This window comes from Gambusia affinis, linkage group LG04, assembly GCF_019740435.1.
Source record: "Gambusia affinis linkage group LG04, SWU_Gaff_1.0, whole genome shotgun sequence".
Lineage (NCBI taxonomy): Eukaryota > Metazoa > Chordata > Actinopteri > Cyprinodontiformes > Poeciliidae > Gambusia > Gambusia affinis.
The window spans coordinates 332,711-353,482 of NC_057871.1; the positions used below are offsets into that span (position 1 = coordinate 332,711).

Sequence of the window (20,772 nt, forward strand, 5' to 3'; positions counted from 1 at the left end):
AATTTCCTTGTCAGAGTTTAAGGTTTTAAAGATAACATTTTACCTGTGGGATGTTACCCTTCCAAACTTTTTCCAGATGTAATAAAAAGGGATCAATTGTTTGTGATGGGAAAATGCTGCTTTATGCAGCACAGCTGTTGGTTTGTTTAAGGATAGGTTGTCAAAACTCAACAAGGGAGATATTCTATCACACATGCACAAGTTCTGCATATCTATGGAAGTAAATATGTGTCATCAGAATTTGAATTAAAAATGCCTCTGAAATTTGAATGCCGTATATTAGTGCTTACTTTTTCAGTATTAAAATAAATTCAGAATATATTTTTAACCTAAAAAAAATTCAGTGTCATTATTTGTACATGAAAAAAAAAATTCAGTGTCATTTTTTGTACATGGTTGCAATTTTCATTTATTAAAAAAATTCACATTCCTATTTCAAAGTCATCAAATTTTCAATATACATATTTTTCACAGTTTAAATTTTCAGTGTTAAAAAAATTCAGCATATAAAAAAAATTAAACTTTTCACTTTTCACTTTTACTCATTATTCTGCTATGTTTTAGTTCCAATTTGCAGAGAAATCCGTTCGGAAGTGAAGCTGATATTTGAGGGAATCGTTGATTTCAGCCGGGCAGCCATCTTTTTCTCCACTGGTTTCTCACTCCTTCTGTCGGCCATTTTCTCGAGCCATCTCCGCGGGGCAAAAGGGAAAGGATCAGCAGAGGAACTCCAAAATAATGTTGATTTTGTTGACGATGACTGTTGGAGCCATGTTTTACGTGGTTTTTGTTTGTTGCAATACCTGAAAATCACAGCAGGTGTCCTCACGGGTCGCAGGTAACTGCGGCGGAACTCGCAGTTTTTTTCCAACTTTGCTGCTGTTTTGTCGGAGAGCACCGGAACAATAAATGCTCTCCACCAACCGAACCGGATCACCCTGTCAGCGGCTGAGGTTGGTTCTGGTTTCTTTACGAACAAGTCACTTCAATTACGATAACAAAATTATTTCGTTTGACGCCATTTTTTGTCGAGACAATGACGAATTGACATGGCTGTTTGATGACTAAGACTAGATGTCTGACGAAACTAGACAGAAACATGTCTGTCACACGGCTGAACGTTAGTGACGTTGCTCCCTCCTATTGGTCCGGCCTTCACGACTCTGCTCGCTGATGGATAATGGCGGACGCTGCACGTGGATCCAGGAACTTTTACAGTTTAGGAAGAGGACCTGAAATGTTGATGGAGATTTAAAGTCTGACGGAGTTTCTGAGGTGAGTCTGGTACCAGCCACACTTTGTCTGTACTGTCAGTACTTCGCTTACATTACATCCGGGGATTTATGACATAGTGCTTGGTTTTTTTTTTTTTTAGCCAGTTGTGCTAAGAATCCATAAACATCAATAGCAGACGCCTCATGCAGCGGGTCGGCCCGTTGCTGCGATACGTCACAGCGTCCGCCATGTTGAATGTGGCCTATCTGCCAGTAAGCCAGTGGACCTTACCAGAGGGGCCGCTTTTCATTGGCTGATGCCCGTTCTACTGGTCACCTGATTGGCCGTCTCACAAACAGCTTCCTGTTAGCTAAGTACAGCACAATAGCACTGATACAACTTGTACACCTTGTAGCCTGTCTGCTACAGTCTTACGTTAGCTAAACAGATCAATATGCAACGTGTATCTGACTCACACTGAAGATTTGATTTGCTGAACATTGCTGTTCATGAGATGCGTGGTGTGTTATAAGGAAGAGTCCTGCTTTAGCAACAGTGAGAAATGAGACATTTCACTTTTCAGACATAACTTTTTGTTCACAGCAAAACATTCACATTTTGCACAATGAAATGTTTTCTGTAGCTGGTGATACAGTATAAATTCTTGTAAAATATTTAATTACAGTTTTTTTTCACGTCTGCCCTTCTCACTTCTCCAGTGGTTGTTCACTTCGCCCAGGTTGATGCTCCATCTGCTTCTTGCTTTGACTTTATGTGCATCAGCTGGTCCAAATGGGACTTTGAAGAATGTCCTGACTGACCCCTTGTTACGGCCCTGGGCCTTATGGGCTGAGTTGCAGGTGCCTTGTTGTTTGTCTTTGTGCTCCTCCCCTTTACAGGTGCTGCTGATTAGTTCATTTGGGGCACAGATCATTTAAACCTGGCCGTCCGTGTTACGACTTGCTCAAGGTCATAACAAAAACGGGAGACCATGCAGTGGTTAAAGTGCTTAACAAAGAATATTTATTAACAAAAACAACAATGGATTGTGAATGTCGGTGTCAGTGGTGTAATGTGAATGTTTGGATGTGGTGTGTGAGTGCATATGGAAGTGTTGAAGTGCAAAAACAAAGACAAACTCAAATGTGCAGAAGGAGGGGAGCTGAAGTCTGGCACCAAAACACAACAAGCGGCAGAGCGGACGCCGAAGGCGACCCAGAAGGTGGAGACGGCCAGGTTTAAATGATCTGTGCCCCAAATGAACTAATCAGCAGCACCTGTAAAGGGGAGGAGCACAAAGACCGACAACAAGGCACCTGCAACTCAGCCCATAAGGCCCAGGGCCGTAACACCCCTGCTTAGGTTATTGCTTCGTTATGTACTTGAATTCAGCATATTGGCCGCTAATGGCCTCCATAGTCTGGATGGGTGGAGGAGAATGGCCTCATACTTCTTTGCCATACAGATGTCTGCTGATCCATAGTCAGAATGTCTGAGCTCAATGCTTCAGTGTCAAATGCAGACCATTCCTTTAATTCATCCTCTGAAAAACGAGCATCAATGTGATCACAGAGCTTACTAATGAAAAGAGCAATCTCACCAGTATATCACCTGATCAGGTCCCCATTGCCTCCTTGACACGGTTCCTCCACTGCACACTGAACTGTTTTTGTATTTGCACAAAGTCCGACAGCCATTTAATCTTAAAAGAAGAGCATTTGTTTTTTACTCTGGCTTGGTGAGTGGATGTTCCACTGCCCGTTCGCTCAGACATGATAAGGTGTTAGCTTTAGCGTCTCTTAACTCCGCTGCACTATTCTTACCAATCTAATCTGCATATGACCAAGGCTTATGCACACAATAGCAGGCGATGATTGGCTGCGTAGCGAAAGTGAACCACATCGTATGATTGGCTGGACACCTGTCACTCACTGAGTTAGATCACAAAGTCCATCCATCCATCATCCATTTCCTGTTTACCCTTGTCCCTAATGGACCTTACCACAGGGGCCGCTTTCATTGGCTGATGCCCATTCTACTGGTCACCTGATTGACCGTCTCACAAACAGCTTCCCGTTAGCTAAGTACAGCATAATAGCAGAACTGATACACCTTGTACACCTTGTAGCCTGTCTGCTACAGTCTTACGTTAGCTAAACAGATCAATATGCAACGTGTATCTGACTCAAACTGAAGATTTTATTTTAGCAGAAAAGGTTTTGGACTAAACTGTTCCTCCTGTTAGCCTCTCTAGCACCAAGTACAGCTGGTCAGTCAACATCACTGTGTTCAGGGAACCAACGATTAATAATCCACAAATAAACTTGATTATATCGTAACGGATTGAATGTTTTGTTTTTAACGTAATCTTTGGTCGTCTTGCAGGGGCAGGCGGTTGCTACGGTAACAGGTGTGTTTAAACTACAAAGAGAGAGAGAGTAAAAAGGTAGGAGTGGTTTTGAGTTGATCACCTGTTCGGGTTATTTTACCTTTGTTTACCTTTGCTGTGGCTCATTACAGCCGCTGTAGTTTCTAAACGTTGGACTAATTACCTCGTTTGTTTGTGAGTTTACGTCATTCACAACAAACATCAAGTAGAACAAATAGATTTCATAACATTTTAACAAACAAATGGCTTCTTTACCTTTCCAGAGCTCTTTGGTTCCTCCTATCAGTCTGTAGCTTCTCATATTGAGGTCAAAGTTCAGATCTACCATAACTGACTGACACCTGCTGGCCTCAGGTTTTCAACCAGCTTGTGACTGAGAAACCAGTAACCTCCTCCCAGTTGATGACATGAACTTATTTGTCCATTGTAGTAGCTGATATATTGTGAAAATCCAGTAGAAATGATGCACTAATGGAGTCATGTTTCCATAGAAACAAGGCGCTACGAGGCTTTGCTTGTGAGACTTGCGGTCACGTGGGTCGGTTGTGGGCGGAGCTTGTAAGGTCCATGAGGTCAGGAGGGTTGCTGGTTCCTCTCCAGCTGCGTCGCGGGCGAGAGGCGGGGTCACGGGGTCACCCTGGACAGGTCGCCAGTCTGTCGCAGGGCAACACAGAGACACACAACCATTCACACTCACACTCACACCTAGGGAGAATTTAGAGAGACCAATTAACCTGACAGTCATGTTTTTGGACTGTGGGAGGAAGCCGGAGAACCCGGAGAGAACCCACCATGCACAGGGAGAACATGCAAAGTCCATGCAGAAAGACCCCGGGCCGGGAATCGAACCCAAGACCTTCTTGCTGCAAGGCAACAGCTCTACCAACTGTGACACTGTGCAGCCCTAGATCACAAAGTAGTACAGAAAAAATGTTATTGGTCCAAAGTCAAAACTGATGTCTGAGCTCAATGTCCAGTTTACACTGGACTTTATTTTATGCACTCCATGGATTTTCTTGTGCGCTGAGAATATGCGAGCACTGCGCGATTGTGCAGGCGCGCAGCTTAGAGGGAACATTGCTGAGGTAAGTGATGGTCTACATGGCACCATGTAGACCATCACGTCAGTTTTAGCTCATGCATTGGTGTTTGCATACCAGGTGGAGTACGTTACCCGAGATACATGCTACTGATAGCATTTTAGCTAATATTGGCTTAAACACCAAGGATTGTATACCGAATGGAGTAAGTCAATTTTAGTGAACATGCTAATGATAGCAGTCGAGGAAGCCTTAGCATGTTGGCTACTTTTATTTTATGCACTGCTGTTAGCATAGCAGATGGAGAAAGTCAACATGACGGTAAAAGCCCTCATACTAACAATAGCATTTTTGCTAATTCTGATAATAAAGCTAAACATAACCTATTAAATGGAGTAAATCAATATTGGTCACCATGCTAGTGATGCCAGCATTTCTCTTCATAGCATTTTAGCTAATTTCATCTGGTACAATGTTTGCATGTTAAATGGAGTAAGTTGGTGGCAGTCAACAAAAATCACCTGAGGGTTAATATTAAATGTTAACATGCAGATCTGACCTGGTCAGTCTGTCAGTCAGACCAGAAGAGGACAGCGTGAGCGACTGTGGCTCTTTGGTAGAGTAGTTGTCTTGTGATTGGAAGGTTGTAGGTTCAATTCCAGCTTCCTCCTGTCACATGTCTATGTGCCTCTGGGCAAGGCACTTACTCCCAAAATGCCTATCGGTCTATAAATGTGTTTGTGAGTGCGACTGGGTGAATGTGACTCTAGTGTAAAGCGCTTTGAGTCAAAATGCCTGGAAAAGTTCTATGTAAGTTCAGTCCATTTACAGCGGCTGATTTTTAAACCTTTGCTGAGGTAGATGAGATTGGTTTCATAATGCAAGTATCAGCTTATCACCGAGCCCCCAAGCTTCAGGAAACCGGCCGATAAATGTGTCCTATACTATACTTGCATACAGGATATAATGTAAGCAGCACTACCAGAGATGCAATAGGTTTATAGCAGGTCTTTGAATGATCTAATGATTGGGCTGCTGATTGCAGCCGGTCCACATTTGCCCCTTTTCCACCGGCTCTACTTCAGCAGCGTGGCTCAGCTTTACTTCGGAGTGACCGTATTTCCACCGTCCAATAGTCTCGTAATATTCTGACTCCTTGTAATATTCTGATTTCCTGTAATTTTATTTGTTCTTAATATGGCTGTAATTCCTTGTTTCAGCTGTTGCTATAGTTTATTTTTTCTGACAGTTTCTGGTTTCTGGCATTGATTTTGACCACCAGAAGGGAATACACCAGGGTTTTTTGTGTTTTGTTGGGGAGCAGGTAGGTGTTTATTTTCAGTATTTAGACTACATTTGAACTTTGCTTTGTGATTTCCTCCTGCCCCAGAAACCAGAGTAACACTGCTGAAAACTTCAGGGTTACTCTGGGCTTTGCAGTGCTCGGCTTGTCCACCAGATGGCAGTCATAGACCAGACATCGTATGGCTCGGTTTAACCGGAGCAGACCGATTTTCTCCTGTAGTTCTCATTCAGTCTTGTCTTATAGATATTAGTGTGCTCATATTTACCTTTCATAATCACAGTTGATGGCAGGGAGAGCTTGGAGCCTGATATCTGTTGTCAAAGCTCTGGTTCTTGTGAATTCAGCTGGCTGGTTACTTTGTAATGGAGTCCACGATTACCCATCATGCATCTGTGCACAGAAACGACCAAGTTACAAGAATAAACAATAAATTTGTGGATAACCTGGGTACATTTTGATAATAGTCAAGTACAGGAAGGAGGTAAAAGTTTATTTAGCAGCAGATCTTTATGTTTGGAGGTTTTCTCTTGTTATGAAAGTGGAAGTAAAACCACTGAAGGGAAGATGGTGAACCAGAGGGCTATAAATTCTGCTCTGAGACAGCATGCTAGTGTCCTAGTTCTCTAGGACATATACTAAAATTGGAACGATACAGAGAAGATTAGCATGGCCCCTGCGCAAGGATGACACGCAAATTCGTGAAGCGTTCCTCATTTTCTTCTTTGTTCAGAAGAACAAAAAACATCTGCGAAGAAATCCCCAAACAAAACGGCACTGTCAAATCACAGTTCAACTCTCGGTTTCTGAACACTTTTCCTCCAGAAGCTCACTTCCCAGAACCTTTAGCCAAGTCAGGTAGGTTCTTCCACTGAGGAGTCTGGCAGGTTATGTGGATAATATCCCATGGCGGTCAGTGGGTTTGTACCGCCACCCCTTCGCCATTAGCAACAGGCTCACGCCATTCCCATGTGTGTCCACTAGGGCAAACATCATTCAGATCCAGTTTGGTGTCAGTCAGACCATTCATGTGCGAGTTAGAACCAAACATATGGAAACAGCGAGGAATCACAAGACGCCGCTCTGCCGCGCCCACACTGCCCGTCCACCAATCAGCTTCAGAGGTGAACTCAGCATCACCTTGTTCTGTCACCAGATGCAGTTTGAAATCTCTGAGTCAGAGTGGTTGTGGGCGGAGCTTGGTAAGGTCCAGTGGTACATTTGGCAGAAAAACTGTGACGCTGGTGCCGTAATGTATGGGGTGGCAGTATGGAGATGTAAGTAAACTTCTGAATTTGGAGAAAGTCTTCAAGTTTCCCAACTTTTAGCAAATAGAAATAAATTAGATAACCTGAAATCAGAAAAGTTTTGATCTGGTTTAATTTCAGACAGGGAGAACAAGGAGACTATTCAGCTGTGATTAGTGTGAGAGGACATTTTGGTTCCAAAGTAACTACAATATACACAGACATGTTCACAATGAAGTGGAGCTATTCAGGTGTCACGAGTGTGGGAAGAGCTACATTACCACCGAGCAGCTGAAAACACACAAATGTGTACACACTGAGAAGCCATTTAGCTGTGATCAGTGTGGGAAGACCACTTACCTCGTCTCACACAAGATGACACACATTCAGGTAACACCACACCACTGTGTGAAATCATTCAGTGTACTTTATAATTTAAAAAAGCATCAGAACACCAATGCTAGAAGAAAATCCCATGGTTGTAATCGGTTTGAGAAAACATATGGTTCAAAATCGGCTTTTTGTTTATGCAAATTAGTCTATAGGGAAGAGAAACCATTCAGCTGTGTCCTTTGTGGAATTAATTTTCACACAGAGGGAAGCCTAAGTCAGCACAGCTGTGTTGACAGTTAGGTGAAACCCTCCAGCTGTGATCAATGTGACAAACAGTTTAATCAATTAGAATGCGCTAAAGACCACCAAAACTCCCACAGTGGAAGGAAACCTCCAGCTGTGAACTCAATGGAAAATCATTTGAGCCCTCTGGATCTTTAACCAAACAGAAGCAGCTTCGCAAAGGACAGCTTCAGCACTGTTGTGACCATTGTGGGAAGCTGTTTAGTAGCGCTTATGTTCTCATGGTTCACAGAATAAGTCACACTGGAAAGAAACCCTACAGTTGTGATCAACATGTAAAGTAATTCAGAGAAGAAAGAAGTTTAAAACATGTGCCTGTCTATGCTGGAGTCGGTCTGTACTCCTGAGATAAACGCAGTAAAACATTTACTCACATCAGTCTTTTGACCAAACATGAAGTCGCCCACAAATAACTGAAGCCTCACAATTGTGACGAGTGTGGTAAAGCTCTTGGAAGAGTCACCTGGACCATCACAAATTGGTTCAGAGAAGTGAAACCTCACTCCTGTGATGAATGTGGTCAGAGGTTTACTCAGAAGGCTAACCTGAACAGACATAAACTCAGTGTTGCAAGAGCCTTCAGCTGTGGGAAGGCTTTCCCCTGTAAGGAAAACCTAAAAGGTAATCTAAGCACTGTTGGAGATTATCCTTTCTCCATTTAGGTTCGTAATGTATGAGGTTCAAGAAGAGTCAGTGAGTTGAATTCATGATTCCATTAATTAATAAAATACAGCTGGTCCATTGTGGTCTCCTTAAGGGACAACACAGTAACATGACACCCAACATCAGTTTCTGATTCCTTTTGTTAGCTTCTGTCTAAGCTACGCCTCAAAGAGAGCGTTCCCTGCTGTGTTATTCCCTTTAACCTTAGCCTTGTTCATGTGAGTGTGTGTGTACACGAGTATGCAAGCAGCTAAAAGAGAGAGGGGAAAACATTAGTATTTATTCCCAGCAGTCCCCACTCGAGAAGGAGACGGTTCCACTGTGGCCACTGTGGGAACCTGCAGTGGCTCCTGCAGCGACTGATTAAACAACCAGAGCTGCAGCGTGAAAAGCAGGAAGCTGCTGTCAACGGCCACAAACGGAGGATATCAACTAACCTATTTCTGCTAACTTTGTACTCGGAGGTTTAGTGGATTTTAAACATGGTGGTCAATTTTCTATCAAAGTTACTGTGGAGGGAAATCCAGCTGAGGAAAGGAGCAGGAACATAATTAATGTCTTCAACCAATATAAGGATGTGATAAAATGAGCAGTTCACTGATATACTGCTGGAAGTTTCAGTTTAATTATGCTACTTTTAATAACCTCAGCGCACGTGGAAATATTTGATCCTGATTGTTTTGAGTCGGCCTCAGTTTAAGTTAGATTTAGACTCTTAGTTTAATCAACACATCATCAGTAGAACATTTTTCTTAATGATCACGGTTTGATTAAAATTAGTCTAATCGGTAGTTTTTTATATTAAATCACATTCTTTATAGAGTGTATAAATCATATATTCATCTGAAAATCTTTTAGTTCATTATAAGGAAGTTGATGTTTTAGTATTGAAACTGCTCATGTCTGTTTTATAAGAGTTTGAAGACTTTCTATGAAAGTTTATTCAAGAATATTCAAACAATACGTATGATGTATTTGCATAAACAATAATATAGTGTCAATAAATGTATTTTTTAAATATGTATCTTTTGGATGAAATTTTGTGATACAACAGCTTAATTCTGGTATTTTGTACAGATTTTAAAGAACAAAAGGAGCTGATGAGTTTATTCTGTCAGCTTCACACCGTCGGGGTTTTAAATGGTTGTGAAAGTTGGAATCACTTTGCATGTTTAAGGATTTTATGTTTCTGTCTATTTCTGGAATAACTGCTAAATTTTCTCAGCCTTCTGCAGACAGTATCCCATGGTAACGATAACGTTGAACAATCTTCTGATTTGTATTGAGGTCAGCAACACGGACCTTCTCCTTCAGTGAGACGCCATCGTTTCGCCACCATCTCAGAGACTGAAGCTGCTGCTCTGCAGATCTCTGACGCAGGCGGGCTGACGGACTGCGACTCCTGCGTGTTCCTGTCCCTCATAGCGGCTGACCTTGGTTGACCAGAAGAGAGAGAGTCTGACTGTGATGTTCCTGATGGATCTGAAGTGCGGCGGCGGCCCTGGACCTGATACGGCAGGTGAGGGTGGAAACATTTTGCATCCTGAAAGCATTTTGTCCATGCAGTGTCCTGCTCAACGAACGGCTCCAGACCGATTGTTATCAGAAAATTATATTTGATTGACATTCACTCTCGTTCCTCTGGCTTCGCATCCGACCTGCAGGCTAAGATTAGGTGGGCGGTTCAACGCCGCCTGTGGTTAGAAGTGTGGGTGTCAACAATTTGAAGGTAAAATTGAGGATGCAGGAAGGAGCGTTAGAACGCTCTGCATCGTTCACAGGTAGTTGTTAGTTATTGAACGGAACGAGAAAATATCACACGGCTCAGATTTTCAGAAATATGTACAAAACTGACGACTCTCACTTTGCCTGTCCAGCTTTAGCTAACATCTCTGTCTACATGAGTACACAGTTATTACCGTCTATGCAACATGATGATGATTATCTACGGGTGGGACCAGTCACAAGCCAGGCTCAGCTGAACGAAAACAAACTGACCTGCAACAGGAACCACAGCCGGCCTAAATCTGACTCCACAGAAACGACGAGAAAAACTCAAATACTTAAAAATGATAATACAAAATGATTCAAACCACAATGTGGAGCAGATGAAGAACAATGAACATTTATTTAACAGACGATGTTACAGCAGCATTGAACTGATGAACTAACTGATTTTGACTGCGTAAAGATTCAACACTGACTGATTTTCTCCAGGTTTTCTGCTCTGGCTGGTTTCTCTCTGCAGCAACTTCAACAAACACGAATGAATGCAGGATTACAGACAACAAGCACCAAAACACCTGTAACCTGTAACTGTAACCTGTAACTGTAACCTGTAAACTGTAACCTGTAACTGTAACTTGTAACTGTAACCTGTAAACTGTAACCTGTAACTGTAACTTGTAACTGTAACATGTAACTAACCTGTAACTGTAACCTGTAACTAACCTGTAACTGTAACCTGTAACTAACCTGTAACTGTAACCTGTAACTTGTAACCTGTAACCTGTAACTGTAACCTGTAACTCTAACCTGTAACTGTAACCTGTAACTTGTAACTGTAACCTGTAACTAACCTGTAACTGTAACCTGTAACTGTAACTTGTAACTGTAACCTGTAACTAACCTGTAACTGTAACCTGTAACTGTAACTTGTAACTGTAACCTGTAACTAACCTGTAACTGTAACCTGTAACCTGTAACTGTAAACTGTAACCTGTAACCTGTAACCTGTAACTTGTAACTGTAACCTGTAACTAACCTGTAACTGTAAACTGTAACCTGTAACTTGTAACTGTAACCTGTAACTGTAACTTGTAACTGTAACCTGTAACTGTAACTTGTAACTGTAACTTGTAACCTGTAACTGTAAACTGTAACCTGTAACTGTAACCTGTAACTGTAACCTGTAACCTGTAACTGTAAACTGTAACCTGTAACCTGTAACTTGTAACTGTAACCTGTAACTAACCTGTAACTGTAAACTGTAACCTGTAACTTGTAACCTGTAACTGTAACCTGTAACTGTAACCTGTAAACTGTAACCTGTAAACTGTAACTGTAACCTGTAACTAACCTGTAACTGTAAACTGTAACCTGTAACCTGTAACTGTAACCTGTAACTGCAACTTGTAACTGTAACCTGTAACTGTAACCTGTAACTGTAACCTGTAACTTGTAACTGTAAACTGTAACCTGTAAACTGTAACCTGTAACTTGTAACTGTAACCTGTAACTTGTAACCTCTAACCTGTAACTGTAACCTGTAACTTGTAACCTGTAACTGTAACTTGTAACCTGTAACTGTAACCTGTAACTTGTAACCTGTAACCTGTAACTGTAACTTGTAACTGTAACCTGTAACTGTAACTTGTAACTGTAACCTGTAACTAACCTGTAAACTGTAAACTGTAACCTGTAACTTGTAACTGTAACCTGTAACTTGTAACTGTAACCTGTAACTGTAACTTGTAACTGTAACCTGTAACTGTAACCTGTAACTTGTAACTTGTAACTGTAACTTGTAACCTCTAACCTGTAACTGTAACCTGTAACTTGTAACCTGTAACTGTAACTTGTAACCTGTAACTGTAACCTGTAACTTGTAACCTCTAACCTGTAACTGTAACCTGTAACTTGTAACCTGTAACTGTAACTTGTAACCTGTAACTGTAACCTGTAACTTGTAACCTGTAACTGTAACTTGTAACTTGTAACTGTAACCTGTAACTGTAACCTGTAACCTGTAACCTGTAACTTGTAACTGTAACCTGTAACTGTAACCTGTAACTGTAACTTGTAACCTGTAACTGTAACTTGTAACCTGTAACTTGTAACCTGTAACTTGTAACTGTAACCTGTAACTGTAACCTGTAACTTGTAACCTGTAACTGTAACTTGTAACTGTAACCTGTAACCTCAGCATCAACTCAACTCTGTGACCAAGTCATGGTGGGAGCAGAGTCCGTCTCATGAAGAAACGACCCGACCCGATCCTGATCCTGATCCGATCTTGAACCAGCGATCGGCGCCATTTTCTTTGGAGTTTTGGGTCCGGTTCCGGTTCTGTTACAGAAACAGGAGAATAAACGGAGTTATTTTATTGGCACATTTTGAGTTGTGAATCTTTTTATGTTTTGAACAAAGTAGTTTGCAGGACTTTACAATTAATCCACTAAATGTGTTTTTTGATGTATTTATTCTCAACAAACAAAAGTAAAATCAAGAAAGAAATTAAAAGTTAAAACAAATTTTCATGCCCAAGTGATGTGTAATTTTAAATTATCTGTTGAAAAAGGAGCAGGTAGAAGATACAAGATTTTATCATTTCATATTTATAATTTAATTTCATGCTCATCAATTTAAAATCAGTTAAATGTCGAAACAAAAGAAAGAGAAATTATTTCCACCTTACATGATATTTAAATCTCACAATTATTCAAACACTTTCTATATTAATCACCTTTATGGACTTTAAAATAGAACATGTTTCCCAATAAGCTCCTTTTTAACCTGGTTTATGTTTGTAATTGATCTTCATGACTGGAACTATTTTTACTTAAGTCTCTGTAAAGCATTTAAAAGCATTTTTGCACTTTATAAAGTGCACTTTAAGCATAGATCTGCCCACGAGAAGTTTTAATTGTATTTTAGTAATTAGCATGTAGCCTTTTGTTCTGGGCTCTGCACAGCTGCTCTGCTTGATGAGGGAGGTTGGTTGCTGTTGCCTTTGGAGGATCATTGCTACTCAGAGCAACGAGCTGCTGGTGGGTAAAACTGAGCAAATGTTTCTGCATAACCTGTGGAGAGACTCTCCTGTCTTTTCTGTGTCCTCTCAGGGTGTTTGGACAAATTCTGCCCCGGGGTCCAGACACCGTCTATAGCAGTGGTCCCCAACCGCCGGGCCGCGGCCCGATACCGGGCCATGGACCAATTGATACCGGGCCGCGCAAAAAGTACATAAATATGTCCGTTCTATGAATTGAGTCTGGAGGAGCTTTTATTTTGAAAATACTAAACCGGAAGCTGTCAGTTATGTCTTGCTCGCCAACATGCAGCAGAAACAACGGAGTCGGTGTCGGTCCTCTCGACGCCCCCCCCCCCCCCCAACCCCCCTTCCCGGTCGCAGGAGATTTACCAGGGGTAAATAAAATAATAATAATAATAATAATAATAATAATAATAATAATAATAATACGGTCCTCCACTAAACATGTTGGGGGCCACTGGTCTGTAGTTTACAGGAGAGGCCATTGAAAAGTGTGGGGGGGTTGTTTATGGGTTTTGTGGTGTCACATTATGGTGTAATGATAAAACAGAAAATATTTATAAAAAGTAAATGATGTATTTAGTAAGTTATTTTATTTAAATAGGTGGGGATTGATGAAGTGAATTAACGGTGGTTTGCTCCGTCACAGCTGATTAAAGCTGCAGTTTCACTGCCAAGTTGTTGATTTTTGTGAAGAATAAACCGCTGACTGCCTCAAAACTTCATCCTCTCTGTAAAATCAAAAAGCTCGTCTTCTTACAATATTTGTGCTTTTTTGAATCACAGTTCAATCCATCCACACCGATAAACAAAAACTGTTTTTTTGTTTCGTCTCCCATTAATCAACTATTTAGATAAGTTGGAGTTTTCTATAGTAATAACGAACATATCGAGTATATGAATTTAATAGATAAAATTAATGTGCTACTCTAATAAATTAATATTAATAAGCACCAAAATAGTTTTAGAAATTGTACAGATTTTCTTTAAAACATGGGAGTGATGCTCGGCTGTTCGATCCAGAATAATATTCTGTATAACTCACCAGGAAGCTCTGAATGTTTTTTTTTTTTTTTTTGTAGATATGTTTATTGATTTTTTTTTTTGTTTAATAACAACAACAACAACAACAACAAAACACAAAACAAAACAAAAGCTCAGCAGTGCAGTCCAGAGATAAAAAGAAATATAAGATGGGGGGCATACATACTTCCATCATTGTACAGTACACATCTAAACATTCATAAATGCTCGAGACAGGATGGTAGACACGTGTCCTTCAGCATAGTCCAAGAAGGGCTTCCATATGCGTCCAAAAACGTCAGTCTTAGAGTGGACGAGGCATGTTAGAAAGTCTAGAGGGATATATTCCAAAACAAGCTTCTTCCACCCAAAAATAGTAGGAGATTTATTAGAAATCCATTGTAATAAAATATTCTTTCGGGCACAGAAAATTAGAACATTGTACAACTTACTGTTATTTTGGTTTTGGATATGTTTATTTGGTAGACCAAGGAGAAGAGACACTGGATCAAGATCAATGTTAGTTTTAAAAATTTTCCTAATCTCAGCCAGAATAGATTTCCAGTATATCTGGATCTTGGGGCATGACCAAAGACAGTGTGTGAGGCTGCCTTCATCTATTTTGCATTTTGGACACAATGAAGAGGACCCCGGTTTAAATTTAGACACTCTGTTTGGGGCCAAGTGAGCTCTATGTATTAATTTAAGTTGCAATGCCCAGGAGCGATTACAAATAGTAATTTTTTTGGCAGAATTCCAAATACTGCTCCACATTTCATCAGTGATCTCGATATTCAGCTCTCCTCCCCAGGCCCGGGCCAGAGTTGGTATGTGACATTTATAGCATTTTAATGTTTTGTAGCACATGCTGAGTGACACTTCACGAGTTCCGAAGAACAATTTTTCGATGCCCACAATCTCAGTGTCCCTGATTAGAGTTGTTTCTTTTTTAATAAAGTCTCTTAGCTGGAAGAAACGGAAGAGGTTATTTTTCCCTACTCCAAAGGCTTTCATAACTTGATCAAAAGACATGAGGATCCCCTCCTTAAAAAGACAGCCCAAAGAGGAAACACCTTTAGCCACCCATTCCCCAAAACCTGCATCTAACATACCCGGAAGAAAGTCAGGGTTCTGGACAAAGGGTGTAAATGGGGATGTCTTCCCAGTTCTTCCCTCGATGTGTTGAACCGCCCTCCAGGCCTTGACTGTATTCACAGTGATTGGATTGTAACAGTATTTGTTTATTGTTTTTATATTTTTCAAAAAAAGCAGGCTTTTAAGAGGACAGTCACATAACGAGGCTTCTATATCCAGCCACACTGTGGATGAGTTTCCAGATACCCACTCTCGGGCATATAAAATAAGAGAACTCAATTGGTATTTTCTGAGGTCTGGAAGATCTAAGCCGCCCATGTTTCTTGGTAGCTGTAGTGTTGACATTTTTATGAATGCCCTTCTTTTGGCCCAGATAAAGGAACCAAACCAACTCTTTAATTTTTGGATCCATCTCTGAGTAAACAAAATAGGAATCATCCTAATTGGGTACAACAAGCGAGGGAGAATGTTCATCTTAAGAAGCGAGATTCTACCCAACCAAGATATGGGAAGATAATTCCAGCGTTCAAGGTCTAGCTTAATTTTTTCAAATAATGGGACAAAGTTTGTTTTGAACATCTGATCGAAAAGAGGTGTGACGAATATGCCGAGATATTTAAATCCTGCTGGAGACCACTTAAAAGGGGAATTAGGGATATAGAGTTGTTTACCCAAGGGCATGGCCTCGGATTTGGAGAAGTTTATTTTGTATCCCGAGAATGACCCGAACTGATTAATGACTGCAATGACTCTTTCGACTGAAGTGGTAGGTCTAGAGAGAAACAACAGAACATCATCGGCATATAAAGATATTTTATGGGTCCCCCGATCAGTGTTGATACCGAATACAGTGGGGTCACTACGAATTGCTTCAGCCAGCGGTTCGATTGCAAGAGTGAATAAAAGAGGTGAAAGGGGGCAGCCCTGCCTGTTTCCCCTTCCTACCTCAAAATTTCTAGACCTAACCCCATTTGTAATAACTGCAGCTAAGGGACGACTGTAGAGGACTTTAATCCAGCTGATAAAGTTGGGGCCCAGTCCAAATTGATGCAGAGTATGAAAAAGATATGACCATTCCACGCGGTCAAACGCTTTCTCTGCGTCTAAGGACACTACAAGACCATCCACTGCCCGCTGATGACACAGCTGAATCACATTCAAAAGACGTCTGAGGTTATTGCAGGAATTACGACCCTTGATAAAACCCGTTTGATCTATCCCTATCAAAAGGGGTAGAATGTTTTCCAAGCGTATTGCTAGAATTTTGGACAGTATTTTCAAATCTACATTAAGTAATGAAATCGGTCTGTAAGAGCCACAGTTTTCTGGAGGTTTTGATTTCTTAAGAATTAAGGATATATTTGCTTCCCGGAGGGAAGGGGGAAGGACACCGTTACCAAATGAGTCATTCAGCATGGATAGATAGGGCTTTAACAGCAGGTCCATAAATGTTTTGTAGAATTCCGAAGTGAGGCCATCCGGGCCCGGTGCCTTCCCTCCCTGTAGGGATCTGATGGCTCTTACCACCTCTGCCTCCGATATTTCTGCATTTAGATCTTTTTTTCTGTCCTCTGGCAAATTGGGCAGCCTAATTTTTGAGAAAAATGTTTCCATTAAAGATTGAGAGTTGTCACATTGTTCAGATTGGTACAAATTTTTGTAAAATTCACAGAAAGCTGCGTTTATTTTCTCTGGGTCTGTAGAACATAAACCCCTCCGGTCAGAAATTGAAGCAATTGTTTGGGAAGTCTTACGTGTTTTTGCAAGATAGGAAAGGTATCTACCTGGTTTATCCCCGTATTCAAACAATTTTTGTTTAGCAAATTTGACTTTGTCTGTAGCGTTCTGCGTCAGTAATGTATTCAGTGAGCCCCGGATAGCATTCAGCTCCCCCAACTTAGTCCGCGAAGGTTTTTTTATATATTCTTCTTCCGCAAGTCTAAGCTTTCTTTCTAAAATGTTTTGTTGTTCTGCAATTCTTCGTTTTTTGCTACATGTATATGATATTATTAATCCTCTACTAAATGCCTTAGCTGTGTCCCAGAGCAAGGAGGGGCTGCTAGCGGAAGGAGAATTGACAGCGAGGAATTGTTTGAATTCTGTTCTAAAATACTCCGCAAATTTTTCATCTTTTAAAATTAAAGGATTTATTCTCCAATGATTTGATTGAACCCTAGCATTTTTAAAGGTATAATTTAGATACACTGCAGCATGGTCAGATATAACAATGTGTCCTATTTTGCAGGAAGCAACTTGTCTTAAAATAGTTTTAGGGAGGAAAACATAATCAATACGTGTGTGGCATTTGTGGGGGTTGGAGTAGAAAGTATATTCCTTTCCAGCAGGATGGAGTTTTCTCCATACATCCACAAACCCCGCCTCCTCAAAAAGATCAAAAATCTGTTTTGATTTCCCTGAAATGGGAAGGGGGCTAGTGGGGAGCCTATCAATCAGTGGATTCTTAAGACAATTAAAATCACCTCCCACAATAACATTTTCAAGAGAGAGCCCTGCAAGTTTTGCCATTATTTCCGTTAAGAAGTTAATGGGGTGGCCCGGTGGAAAATAAACATTCAATATGGCAGATTCTTCCCCATTTATCATTGCTCTGACAAGTACGTACCTCCCATTTGTGTCTTTAATACATTCTATGACTTTAAAGGGCACTGATTTTTTAATAAGAATTGCGACTCCTCTACTTTTGGTCGTAAAAGAGGAGAAAAAAACATGTTCAAAACCGCATTGTTGCAATTTTAAATGTTCGGAGTCATTTAAATGTGTCTCCTGCAGCAGCGCTATATCTACGCTTTCCTTCTTAAGGGCTAAAAGGACCTTCTTTCTTTTAATTGGTGAGTGACTTCCCTTAATGTTCCATGTACATATTCTTAGCATTTATAATCCAGAGTCATAATGCAATGCCACCCAAATAATGATTACATACAAGGACTGTAATGCCTCAAATTGTGTTCTGTGCTGACAAACCAACAAAAAAGTTCCAAGCAAAAACCCGAACATTACACAAAGCTTGGACCAGATTCTAAAGAAATAGTATCCATAACAAACTACATGAAAAAAGAACAATAACAATAACGAACTTGTCATACCCTAACTCTAAGGTACAGCAGATGGGAGGGGGGACCAAGATCAGAAAAAGAAAAAAGAATGAAGCATCCTGCCCTCTCTGGGTCTGAATATTAAGCCCCCATGGATATATGAATGTGAAATATAATGAAGATGTTTCATCTCAACAAACCGTTCTTATTTGTAAAACAATATAAGCAGAACTGATTTAAGATTATGAATAATGTTATTAATGTATTTATCTTACCAGTGTTCAGTGTTTACCTCTCATCATTACTCAGTCTTTTATGCCACTCGAACGTGTGGAAAGATCCATGTGAAGTCATTTATGAAGCGTTTTGATGAATTCGTTAATTTCTTTCATATCATTTAGGGATGTGGTCGTCCCGTTCTGGTTGAAGATCTTGATAACCGCTGGGAACAGGAACGCAGATTGACACCAGCCTCTCGCAGCTGTCGCCGAGCGCCTGAGGACTCCTGTCTCTTTCTGACAATTTCCGCAGAAAAATCCTGGTAAAAGGAGACTCTGCGATCTTCTACTTGAATTGTTCCTTTATTCCTTGCAGCGTTAAGAATCTTTTGTTTATCCATGTAGTTGTGGAGTCTCACCAGGACTGCCCGTGGATGGTCTCGGTCACCTCGTCCGGCCGGGGGTCCTGTGCGGTGGGCTCTTTCGATTTTTATCTGTGTCTGCTGCAGTCCCAGGACTTTAGGAATCCACTCCTCGAAAAAAACCGCCGGTTCTCTGCCTTCGATGCCTTCTTTTAGTCCCATAATCTTAATGTTCTGGCGCCTGCTTTGGTTTTCGAGGCTGTCCAGTCTTTCCAGTGTTCTTCCAATAGTTTTCTCCATACCGTCCATTCTAGGTGAGCTTCTTGTTGTTACGTCTTCCAGATCAGAAATGCGCTGTTCAGCAGCAGCCATTCGCCGCGTCATGCTATCAAATTTTTCTGCAAGTTCAGAGACTGGTTTAAGAATTGCAGCTACTTTTCTGTCCAGTATTTCTTCGATATTCTTGGTAACTCGCTCTACTATAATGTCTTCTTTTAGAGTGTTAGCTTCTTCCACGTCACTCACAATGCAGCTCTGCTCCATGTCTTCAGCCACATCGTCTTGGTCGTTTTTGGCTGGCTAGCATTAGCCCCACCTTTCCGACCTCCTTTCTTCTTTTTGCTCGATGCAGCAGGTGCAAAAAAATTATCTAGAGACATGTCGAAGCTTACCACAACTATTGTTTCAGTTCACACGGTGGGTTGTTGTCTTAAATTGTAGATTCACGTCGACCCAGAGAGGAGACGAAAAAACACACGACTATTCCGCAGCGTGCATCACGTGATCTCCCCGCTCTGAATGTTTTTATTTTCCTCACCTAATAAATTGATTCTGATCAAATGTTTCTCAAAGCTTATTGAGAAATATGAAAACGCTGCAGAAGGAAAAGAGAAAATATTTCATCAACTGAAACAAATATGTAACATGCAACCCACAAGAAAGGTTAATTCGTTTATTTTTAGACCATATATATATATATATATATATATATATATATATATATATATATATATATATATATATATATATATATATATATATATATATATATATATAATACAATACAGTCCGCCGCGTCGAGGACTGTAGGCCTCCAAATGTGGGTCGCGCTGTCCGCTACGCCACCACAGCACGCCCTGATCCACATCTGGACCCGGACCGCTCTGGTAGCAACACTTCCTTACGTTGAGGAGGGAAATCAGGAACAATAAAAGGATTATTAATTAACTCGTTTAACTTGTATATCTCCTCAGAAACCAATTTCAGACATCTGGAATGCGAGCGAGCGTGGGGAGGCCGATTTTATGTCAAGACGACCTGCCATAATGTCTGACGTGGCTCCGGAGGAAACTCCTCCCACACCGGCTCGCCGTCACTTCTTCCCGCTGGCGGTAAACAAACGGACCCTCCTGGAACCAGGTTCCTGGTTCTGCTGCGACCGGAAGCCCAAAAAACCGGAGAAACTGGGCAGGTAAGACCGACACCAGGTGACACTTCCTGTCTCCGCTGGAGGACAGAAAACAAATATTATAGTTTTATGATATTTTTAGCTTCCAACTTCCTTAAAGACGCAGCATCGGTGAGATCAGGTTTAAAACGGGCCATACAGTGGTTTCATAAATATCTGCTACATTTATTAACCAAGTGCTTTAAAGATAATCCAAGAAATAATTGGACATTTTCCTTTAATTTGCTTTAAAAATGTAAACCAAATGAAAGATTTCTGAACAAACCATAAATCTAAACTTTAGTCAGTG

At 40.9% G+C, this 20,772-nt stretch overlaps 1 protein-coding gene and 1 non-coding gene across 2 annotated transcripts in view; both read left to right on the forward strand.

The window, feature by feature from the left end:
- Positions 1-886: 886 nt before the first annotated feature.
- Positions 887-20,772, forward strand: part of LOC122828948 — a 35,573-nt gene continuing 15,687 nt past the window's right edge. Inside the window, exons 1-4 of the mRNA XM_044113050.1 lie at positions 887-953; positions 1,207-1,275; positions 9,781-10,012; positions 20,269-20,486. Coding sequence (XP_043968985.1) covers positions 20,320-20,486 — 167 coding nt within the window. The 5' untranslated portion in view covers positions 887-953; positions 1,207-1,275; positions 9,781-10,012; positions 20,269-20,319. The remainder of the gene's footprint in view (positions 954-1,206; positions 1,276-9,780; positions 10,013-20,268; positions 20,487-20,772) is intronic.
- On the forward strand, positions 6,563-6,668 carry LOC122830449. Its single transcript, XR_006370532.1, has one exon. It is a non-coding gene; the product is annotated as a U6 spliceosomal RNA (small nuclear RNA).